General features: G+C 36.3%; 1 protein-coding gene across 1 annotated transcript; it reads right to left on the reverse strand.

Moving 5' to 3' along the window:
• Positions 1 to 7,577: 7,577 nt before the first annotated feature.
• Positions 7,578 to 8,469, reverse strand: LOC116016046. The gene is made up of 3 exons (XM_031256211.1): positions 8,344 to 8,469; positions 7,838 to 8,230; positions 7,578 to 7,709 (listed from the first exon to the last, which is right to left on the reverse strand). Exons 1-3 carry the CDS (start codon positions 8,467 to 8,469, stop codon positions 7,578 to 7,580), a joined length of 651 nt encoding a protein of 216 aa, XP_031112071.1.
• Positions 8,470 to 11,483: the final 3,014 nt, after the last annotated feature.

Here is an 11,483-nt window from a genome sequence, read left to right on the forward strand (position 1 = left end):
AAAAAAAAAAAAAAAAAAAAAAAAAAAAAAAAAAAAAAAAAACCACCTAGAAATCTGTCACACTCAGAGCCGCCCCCTTTAGTGAGGAAAAAAAAAGAAGAAGAAAAAGGATAGGAATCACAAGTTGAGAAGATCAGACATACTCTGGTTTTATTTTTGTCAGTAAATTTATGGTTTGTGTGATCATCTTTTTGTTAAAAATTGGGTGTTTTATTATTTTTATTATTTTATTTCAAGAAAACAGAAAAGGGTAGAGAGAACAGACTTTATTGTTTTCGCTAGGCAGCTGTTTTGAGAAGGCTAAAGAAACTATAATTGCTATTACAAGTTCTGGAATGAAGGCTTCAATTAGGACAGCTCAAATTTTGAAAGCAAATTAAAGAAGCCTCCAACGTTGAAATCAAAGAAGTATGCTACTGTCAAGAGTAGAAAATATTGTACATATGTTAGCCAAACGTTAAAATCTAAGTTCCAATCAACTAGTGTTGATGCTCCCATCAAGATTGACTGATTCCAAGCAAGACACACTTGTTATTTTGTAGTTAAATGTGACTACTGACTCATGCTTCTTATATTGTTATGACAACTTGAATGATATTTTGGAAGCAGACAGACTTTTATTAGATATGATGGTGTTATGAACCCTTGGAATGCATTGCTATGACAAACTTGTTTATGAAAATTCAATGAAAATGACTCATTCTTTCTTGTTCCAAAATATACTTCTGCAAATACATGAACATGAACAAGAACCAAATATATTGCTTGAATAAATAGAAATCCTACCACATGAATGACGGGAGTGGGTTCGAGCCTAAGTGGAGGCAACTGTTGACTCTTTGTGCTTTAGTAGGTTGAGAAAGTATTTCTATGAACAGATACTACATTGTAACAGAGTAAGTAGTACTCAAAAAAAAAAAAAAAATAGAAATGCTACCGAACTACACAACCATTATCTAATAAGTACAAAGCTTGATTAAACATCATTTAGTACAGTACATCAATTCCAATTATAAGACAACATCCTATATTATTAGAACTTAAAGTTTTTCCAATACAAAAGCAAACAATTCCAATTAAAACCAGAATTATTACAACCACTAATATTAACCCCACACACACACACACACACATATATATATACTAGTTTTATACGCGCATTGCGCGAATAGGTTAATGCCCAATGTTTATATTTAAATAAATATTTGAAAGTATATCAATGCAAGATTTTATAGGAGAAGTTTATACATGGGTAATTGAATGTCGAATTTTTTTATTTAATTATCTAACTCAAAGTATATGTATCCAAGATAATATAGAAAATTCATTATAATTATTGCTAAAATAAATATTTGTAACCTTGTAAAATCGATAGTCTAAATATTTGGTCTAAAAATGATAGTCTAAATAAATACTACTTTTAATTTGAATTTTTCTAAATGTTCTTAATTCTCTTTTGAGTAACATTGTCATTGTCTTCATCTTTACTATTTGTTCTCTTCTTTTTTGTTGGTAGTGTGTTATTTGCAATTCGATTATTGTTGGTAGAATAGATGACAACGTCATGCTATGAGATTATGATATAGGAGCTATGGACTTTTCATTAGGTGTTCTGCTTGGGGTTCATTTGGTTCAACCATTATTGTTGAATGAGTTATTGTGGATAAAGAAATCCCTAGTTTAAAGAAAAAATATTAAATAAATTAATAAAAATTTGAAAATTTAAAATATTATGTATTCTAAAGATATTAAAAGGTAGTTTCTCGCTTCAATTTGCTGGGTAATGGGTTATTTGAGTATTTTCATTGTCAACAAATCCCCCAAGTAGTTAATATGATTGGTNCTTTGTCAACTAATCCCCAAGTAGTTAATATAATTAGCTTCAAATTATTTTAATTTTTTTTCATAGTATTAATAAAATACTTGGTAACTAAATATATAACATTATTTTGTACTATAACTTTGATATTTAATTACAAGATATTGTAAAAATAAGATAATGGACAATGTAATGAATATCAATTGATAAATTTGGATGTAAAGAATCTTTGCATGAGAGAAAATAAAGACAATATAACTAATGAAATTATTTCTCTTATTTAATTTAATTTTTTGATAATGAATAATTTTTTTCAAATAAAGGTATTGTAGACACATAATTCTAAATTAAAGAAATACATATGTATCATTTTTTTGTTGTAGCTACTAATTTATTTAATTTAATAAGAGTAAAATAAAGTGAGAAACTTAATTATGTCAAATTTGATTGAGATGAGGTTCGAACCTAAGACCTTTCTTATAAAAATTAATTGGTAAGTTAAAAGTTAACGGAATGTTAACGGAGAAGAGAATATTTAACAGAAAACTTAACGGATAATCATAAAAGTAAGGTTAAATTAGGTAATCTCTATTAATAATATTAATCTGAATTATCTTAACCAATTAAATAATTCATCTGAACCATCCATTTGATTAAATAATTTGACTGCCATTTTTTCTACCCATTTTAGGTCTAACTCTCTTTGGCTCTTATTAGTATAGTAGATATTACATACTGCGTATTAAGTCATAGCTAAAGATCTTGCATGTTACTATTTGTTTATGGAAAGGAAAAAATATATTTATTAGGTTCAAGTATAATGAGATTTAAAGTTATTAGGTAAAAGTATGTATGAGATCCATGTATTATAGTATTTTGTTCAATTTAGTCATTATACTTTTATTTTGTTCAATTTAGTCCATGTACTTTGAAAAGTTGTGCAATTAAGGACAATAGTTAACAGTGTTAAAATTACCGTTAACTTAGCTTATGTGGCGCCAAGATCATCACTATCACATCATTATATTTATGTTACAACCCATATATTATTTTATAAATATTTAAAATTAATTATTTTACCACCGTCCACCAATATATTACGTTGACATGTCCAAAATAAATAATTACAATCATGCTCTTATATTTATATTCCAACTCATATATTATTTCATATAAACATTTAAATTAATTATTTTTACCACCAATATATTACATTAATATGTCAAAAATAAATAATTACAAGCATGTTGTCATCAAGTGTTCAAATCTCATTGGGAGCATGGTTGTAATTATTTATTTTGAACATATTAATGTAATATATTGGTGGTAAAAATAATTAATTTTAAATATTTATAAAGTAATATATGTGTTCAAATCTCATTGGGAGCATGGTTGTAATTATTTATTTTGAAGATATTAATTTAATATATTGGTGGTAAAAATAATTAATTTTAAATATTTATAAAGTAATATATGGGTTGGAATATAAATATAATGATGTGACAGTGATGATGTCAACAAGTTTTCTCTGCAGCACACTGAGGCTCAAACACATGACCTCCCATTTGGTAGAGCCACTTCGTGTCACTAAACCACAAGGTCANCTTTGTCAACTAATCCCCAAGTAGTTAATATAATTAGCTTCAAATTATTTTAATTTTTTTTCATAGTATTAATAAAATACTTGGTAACTAAATATATAACATTATTTTGTACTATAACTTTGATATTTAATTACAAGATATTGTAAAAATAAGATAATGGACAATGTAATGAATATCAATTGATAAATTTGGATGTAAAGAATCTTTGCATGAGAGAAAATAAAGACAATATAACTAATGAAATTATTTCTCTTATTTAATTTAATTTTTTGATAATGAATAATTTTTTTCAAATAAAGGTATTGTAGACACATAATTCTAAATTAAAGAAATACATATGTATCATTTTTTTGTTGTAGCTACTAATTTATTTAATTTAATAAGAGTAAAATAAAGTGAGAAACTTAATTATGTCAAATTTGATTGAGATGAGGTTCGAACCTAAGACCTTTCTTATAAAAATTAATTGGTAAGTTAAAAGTTAACGGAATGTTAACGGAGAAGAGAATATTTAACAGAAAACTTAACGGATAATCATAAAAGTAAGGTTAAATTAGGTAATCTCTATTAATAATATTAATCTGAATTATCTTAACCAATTAAATAATTCATCTGAACCATCCATTTGATTAAATAATTTGACTGCCATTTTTTCTACCCATTTTAGGTCTAACTCTCTTTGGCTCTTATTAGTATAGTAGATATTACATACTGCGTATTAAGTCATAGCTAAAGATCTTGCATGTTACTATTTGTTTATGGAAAGGAAAAAATATATTTATTAGGTTCAAGTATAATGAGATTTAAAGTTATTAGGTAAAAGTATGTATGAGATCCATGTATTATAGTATTTTGTTCAATTTAGTCATTATACTTTTATTTTGTTCAATTTAGTCCATGTACTTTGAAAAGTTGTGCAATTAAGGACAATAGTTAACAGTGTTAAAATTACCGTTAACTTAGCTTATGTGGCGCCAAGATCATCACTATCACATCATTATATTTATGTTACAACCCATATATTATTTTATAAATATTTAAAATTAATTATTTTACCACCGTCCACCAATATATTACGTTGACATGTCCAAAATAAATAATTACAATCATGCTCTTATATTTATATTCCAACTCATATATTATTTCATATAAACATTTAAATTAATTATTTTTACCACCAATATATTACATTAATATGTCAAAAATAAATAATTACAAGCATGTTGTCATCAAGTGTTCAAATCTCATTGGGAGCATGGTTGTAATTATTTATTTTGAACATATTAATGTAATATATTGGTGGTAAAAATAATTAATTTTAAATATTTATAAAGTAATATATGTGTTCAAATCTCATTGGGAGCATGGTTGTAATTATTTATTTTGAAGATATTAATTTAATATATTGGTGGTAAAAATAATTAATTTTAAATATTTATAAAGTAATATATGGGTTGGAATATAAATATAATGATGTGACAGTGATGATGTCAACAAGTTTTCTCTGCAGCACACTGAGGCTCAAACACATGACCTCCCATTTGGTAGAGCCACTTCGTGTCACTAAACCACAAGGTCATTGGATTGGTGCCAATTAGATAAAGTTAATCCAATAGGTTGAGCAAAATACAAGTCGATAATTCAACTATTAATAAATTGAGCAAATTCCACTTTTAGTCCTCAACTATTGTGGCATTTTCACATTTAGTCTTATTCTTTTAATTTTGTTATATTACATCCATGACTTTGAACAACTTTCACTTTTAGTCCTCGACTATTGTGGCATTGCCACATTTAGTCCCATTCTTTTAATTTCTCCATATTACATCCATGAATTTGAGCAACTTTCACATTTAGTCATCGACTATTATGGCATTGTCACATTTAGTCATATTATTTTAATTTTGTCAACATTAATCTTCCGTTAAAAATTCTATTATTTTATCGTTAGAATTGGCAAATAACAAATGAAAAATCCTTACGCATATCGTAACTCATATTTCGAACACATTAGAAATATGTTCGAAATATGAGTTACGATATTGAAACACGGTGATATCCTTAAATTGACATATAACAAAGGAAAAAAATCTTTATACATATTGTAACTCATATTTATATGAGTTACGATATTACATCCTTTGATATTTACAATATTTCTAATATTTCTGAAATATGAGTTACGATATGTGAGAATTTTTTCCTTTGTTATTTGTCAATTCTAACAGTAAAATAATGAAATTTTTAACGGAAGATTAATGGTGCCAATCAAATGAAAGTGATAGATGTAATATGCCAAAATTAAAAGAATAGGACTAAATGTGGCAATGTCATTATAGTCGAGGACTAAAAGTGAAAGTTGCTCAAAGTCATGTATGTAATAAGGCAAAATTAAAAGAATATGACTAAATGTGGCAATACCACAATAGTCAAGGAATAAAAGTGGAATTTGTTCAAAGTCAATGACGTCAAAATTAAAAGAATATGACTAAATGTGGCAATGCCACAATAGTTGAGGATTAAAAGTGGAATTTGCTCTAATAAATTCAAAGATGGTGATAAATTGGGAGTTTAAATTTTAAAAAGTAAAACAAATACTAATATATAGGTTAAAGCAGAAATAAAAATGAAAGGTAAATGGCAACAAATAACTATGTACATATTGATGAACCCTAACTTTGGTAATACGTCTAATATATATAGTCCTCTCTTTTTTTTTTTTTTGAAAACAAACCATGCAGTAGATTACTATAAAAGAGCCAAAATAAAGTCAGGCGTGACCGAATCCCAGTACAGACTGCTAGCCTGTTGCATAGCCGCAGCAGCTAGCGTATGAGCAATAATATTCATTGATCTAGGAACTAAACCGATATGACAATATAAAAAAGAAGCGATAGCACTCTTGCAAGCATCAATAAATAAACCAACATAGGAATAATACGACGACTGTGCCCGTGTTAAGCCACTACAGAGCTGAGCACAATCCGTGAAAATCCGAATGGAGTCCACTCCCCTACCTCTGAGCCAGGCAAGGACTTCGTTACACGCAATGGTCTCCACCATGAGAGGGGAAAAGCAGTCGATCAAGGGCCCAGCTCTAGCAGCCACGAAGATTCCACCTAGATCGAACAAGACCGCACTGAACGCTGCGTTGAGTGTGACCGGGTCGTAATTGGCATCGTGGTAGCACACCGGGGAAGTACTCACCGACGCCTGAGCGGGCTGCACTGCACCGCCCTCCTCCTCGGACTGCCCAGCCGGTTGATGTCGCTGATTCACCGCAATCGCGGATGCTACGACTCTCCTTGGCGTTGGAAGATAACCATTCCATACAGCGTCGTTCCGTGCTTTCTACACGTGATAAAGAATTGCCACTGCCAAACACACATGATCTTCAAGCAAGGAACTTAACAGATTTGTAAACCACAATGAGAAGTTGTCACCCATAATGCTAGAGAAGGCCAAACGAGATTCATGCCAAACTAATTGTGTAAAATCAAACAAAACAAGTGTATGCATAATATCCTCATGAACGATTCCACACATTGGACATGAGGGATCCACATCTACCCTCTTTTTAAGCAAGTTTATAGTTACAGGGAGAATATCAGAGAGTGCTCTCCACAAAAAAAATTTCCACTTAGGGGGGACTTTAATTTTCCAGAAGGGGATCCACTCGTCAAAATTGGTTGGGGAATTTACATAGTCTCCAACCATGCATCTATAACCACCCCTGACTGTATAACAGCCCCTTGGGTCACCATACCAAAACCATGAGTCATCATAGTCCGGGGAAATAGGGATTCTTAAAATACGGTCCACATCGGAGGGCTCAAGAATATCTGTGAGAATAGAGTGATCCCAGGAACCGGTTACATCGTCAATCATCCCTAAGACAAGTGAACCACTCAATTGAGGTGGCATGGGTGTGTAAATCATTGGGTCAGCCTGATCAGGTAGCCAAGGATGACCCCAAATTAACGTTGATTTCCCATTACCAATCCTCCTCCTTACACCACCACACACTAGCTCGTGGGCAGCCATAATACTCCTCCAACAATAACTCGGGCAATTCCCCAAAGTGGCCTCAAAGAATGAGGACCTCGGGTAATACCTTGCCTTGTAAACTCCTGCCACTAGGGATTCAGGCATCGTTAAAAAACGCCAGGCTTGTTTTCCCAGCATTGCCAGATTGAAAGCACGGAGTTCCTTGAAACCCAAGCCCCCAAACTTCTTAGGCACACATAAGCGATCCCAGGCCTTCCAATGTATTCCTCTTTCAGCACCTGTACCCCACCAATATTTGTTCATAGTTCTCTCAATAGAATGGCAAACTGACTCAGGCAGCAAAAAAAAACACTCGTTGAGAAAGTGGGCATAGCTTAGGCCACACTTTTCAATAAGATTTCCTTACCAGCCTGTGATAGTAATCTCTTGTTCCATGAGCAGATTCTCTGTCTAATCTTGTCTTCAATATATGCAAAACAGCTCTCTTATTTCTTCCCACAAAATTTGGTAGGCCCAGGTATCTACCAAAATTTGCTGCCTGAACAACACCTAACACACCAGCGACCTCCTCGCGAGCACTCTCAGTAGTGTTTCTGCTAAAACAAATGCTAGATTTGTGATAGTTTACAGCCTGACAAGACATACCTTCATATACCTCTAAACAATGTTTAATCATCCCTGCTTCGAGGGAATTTGCCTTGAAAAACAGAAGGCTATCATCCGCAAAGAACATGTGCGAGATAGGCGATGCACCTCTAGCTACCCTACATCCATGAATGGAACCTTCTGCCTGAGCTTTCTGGAGCAGCAAACACAGCCCCTCCGCACAGATAATAAACAAATATGGGGATAGGGGTCCCCCTGGCGCAATCCACGAGATGGCACCACACGCCCACAGCTACCTCCATTAACCTGGATATTATATGAGACAGTGGTGACACAGAGTAATACTAGGTCAACCCATTCAACAACAAAGCCCAGAGCTAGCATCATATTCCGGAGGAATGGCCACTCCATACGATCATAGGCTTTTGCCATATCCAACTTCAATGCTCCCCACCCTACCAAAACACATTGCTTTCTGTTCAGGAAATGCCCCACCTCGGCCGCCACCAGGATATTGTATGTCTATGATTAGTCTATTAGGAATGAACGCACTCTGTGACTCAGAAATCAGGCCACTGAGTAGGTGCTTCATCCGATTCGCCAGTACCTTAGCCATGATCTTGTAAACCACATTACACAATGCAATAGGCCGTAAATCTGACACAGACTCTAGAATAATCTTCTTTGGGATCAATACCACGTTAGTGTCATTTAAACCAGTAGGGAAAGAGCCAGAACTCAGACAGTTAACCACGAAGGCTTACACATCCCCGCCAACTACATCCCAATAATGCTGATAAAACCCGGGGTTCATCCCATCAGGCCCTGGGGCTTTATCAGGAAACATTGAAAACATGGCTGCTTTTACCTCATCATATTCAAAGGGGCGCAATAAAATCTCATTATCACTCTGTGTGACCCGGGGAATGATAGAGCTAAAGAATGACTCCTGAGTGGTGGAACCACCAGACTGAAAGATATTCTCAAAGTAAGACAACACAACAGGTTTCATGTCCTCACCTTCAACCCACACCCCAGCCCCATTTTTAAGTCTAGACAAAGAATTTTTCTTCTTACAAGCAGAGGCATACTTGTGGAAGAATCGTGTGTTTGCATCTGCATCCCTCAACCAGTGTTGTTTGGCCCGTTGCCTCCAAAAAGCATCCTCCTTGGCTTCCAGCTGGGCCAACTGGTCCTCCAAATGTTGGAACTTAGCCAAGGAGGCTGGGTCTCTCTGACCACGCAAGGGCAGCTGTTTGTCACGGAGTAACCTGATACGCTTACCAAACCTGTGAAAGTGATCTCCGCCCCACCTTCTGAGCCTTTCTCCACACAGCTGTAAACAATTCAAAAGCCCATCCACCTTCCCCTCCTGCCAGGCACCTTCAACCACCCCCCTACACCCCTCATCCAGCAGCTAAGTCATTTCAAACTAGAAACCCCTATTAACCCCGTTGAACCGCAATCGAGCCGGGTCAACACATAGGAATATAGCTGAATGATCAGACGTACGAGTTAAGACATTCTCCACAAAGGCTTTGTCAAGTAAATCGCACCAGGTCGTGGTTGCCAAAACCTTGTCTAAACGTTCCTCCATCCAACCTGCAGTCCCCTTACCTCTCTCCCAAGTAAACTGGTAGCCCCGCATAGGCAACTGGGCCAACGCACAACTCTCCACTGCCTCCCCGAATCCCTGAAGTAGAGCCTCCGGGTATGGATTACCACCCCTCTTCTCAGACTGGAATAAGAGATCGTTAAAGTCACCTAAGACGACCCAAGGCAACGAAGACCTAATAGCCAACGTCTTAAGCAAGTCCCATGAGTTTGTCCTCCTCCGTCGCTCTGGAAATCCATAGAAACACGTCATTCGCCAACATGCAAAGTTCACAAGGCTAACCTTCGCATCAATATGATTTCGTGAGTAACTCAACAGCATGGCGGTGCAATTCTTTCTCCAAAACAACGCCAGCCCCCCACTCAAACCAACAGGCTCAACATAAAACAGTCCCTCAAACCCAAGCTTGACACGGAGCCGCTCTGCGTGCACCCGCCCCACCTTGGTTTCCATCAAGAACAAGAACTCGGGCTTCTTACTGGACACGAGGCCCACAATTTCTCGAACTGTACGTGGATCACCCAAGCCACGACAGTTCCAACTAACGGTACTCATGATGACGGGCGGGTCTGGGAACCAGAACCCGCCATGGACAAGTTTTTTGGAAGATCTGACATCACCGCGTCACCACTCCTACTCTCGTTACAGCGGCCCACACCTCCACCAGACCCCTCTCGGCGCCTTTTAGCTACAGCCACCACCCCCGACTCCCACTCACCAACCCCAACGCCTAGATTGTCCACCTCCGCACCAATCCGACCAGTCTTCGACAAAACAGGCTCCGCCTCTGCCTCCTGTCGCGACCCCTCCAGCGGGATCAGCCAGTGTTCACCGACCGCCCTCGGACCTGTGCGACCCCCTGCCCGCAACTCAGCACCATACGCATACTGCTCCACAGTCATAGGTGATTCACGGGCTTTAATACAAAACTTATAGGAATGCCCCAAAAGTCCGCAACAGAAGCAATACGTGTAGAGCCATTCATACTTGAACGAAACCCAACATGTCGACTTGTCTCTCTTAACCATCTTCATACCTCTCTGTAATGGTCGGTCAACAGGAATTGACACCCGAATCCGGTAAAAAGTCTGCCATGGAACACCAGCAAACCTGTCATCGCTACGCACAAAGGTGCCAATAAAATTTCCAATTTGCTCAAGAACCAAGTCGGAAGTATACCCTAGCGGTAGGTCATGGACCTGCACCCACATGTCAACAGAATCCAGAACTACATCCCCCGGGAGGGCACCATCGCGGACCTGCCTACAGATTAGGGTGTTGTTTTCAAATGACCATGGCCCCTCCTCCAGGACCCGCACCATATCAGATTCGTGATAGAAAACGACGAGAAACAAATTTGATTGAAGTTCAGTTACTTGGACTCCCTTGACCGGTTGCCACACGGAAGCCATGACTTGTCGCATAAATTCAACCTTCACCAACTTGTTCGTGAGGAACCGGCCAACCACCACCCATGATTCCTCTCCGCCAACCTGGATTACCCCGACTCCCTCGCCTACAGGCTCGAACTCCTCTTCGTCGTCCTCCAAAGCCATATCTGCCCACCGCGCCGTCAACCTCCCAACACCACCTTCCGTCGCAGAAGCCGCCATGCAGAACGTGTAGAAAAACCAGCGAACAGAAACGCTGATACCAGCAAGAGAAACTGAAGCCAACGATCGGAGGGAACACAAGAAAACGAAGAAACCCTAGGAAACCCCTAGTAGGAGAAGCAAAACCCTAGACTTGCTAGATATATATATATATATATATATATATATATATATATATATATATATATATATATATATATATATATATAGCTCTCTCT

Source organism: Ipomoea triloba, chromosome 4 (genome assembly GCF_003576645.1).
Source record: "Ipomoea triloba cultivar NCNSP0323 chromosome 4, ASM357664v1".
Classification (NCBI taxonomy): domain Eukaryota; kingdom Viridiplantae; phylum Streptophyta; class Magnoliopsida; order Solanales; family Convolvulaceae; genus Ipomoea; species Ipomoea triloba.

Coding starts and splice junctions, on each gene's coding strand:
- LOC116016046 (XM_031256211.1), bottom strand. CDS start 8,469: ATGGCAAAAGCCTATGATCGTATGGAGTGGCCATTCCTCCGGAATATG. Junction 8,231..8,343: donor CTGTCTCATATAATATCCAG/GTTAATGGAGGT, acceptor TTGCTGCTCCAG/AAAGCTCAGGCAGAAGGTTC. Junction 7,710..7,837: donor GAGATTACTATCACAGGCTG/GTAAGGAAATCT, acceptor GGTGGGGTACAG/GTGCTGAAAGAGGAATACAT.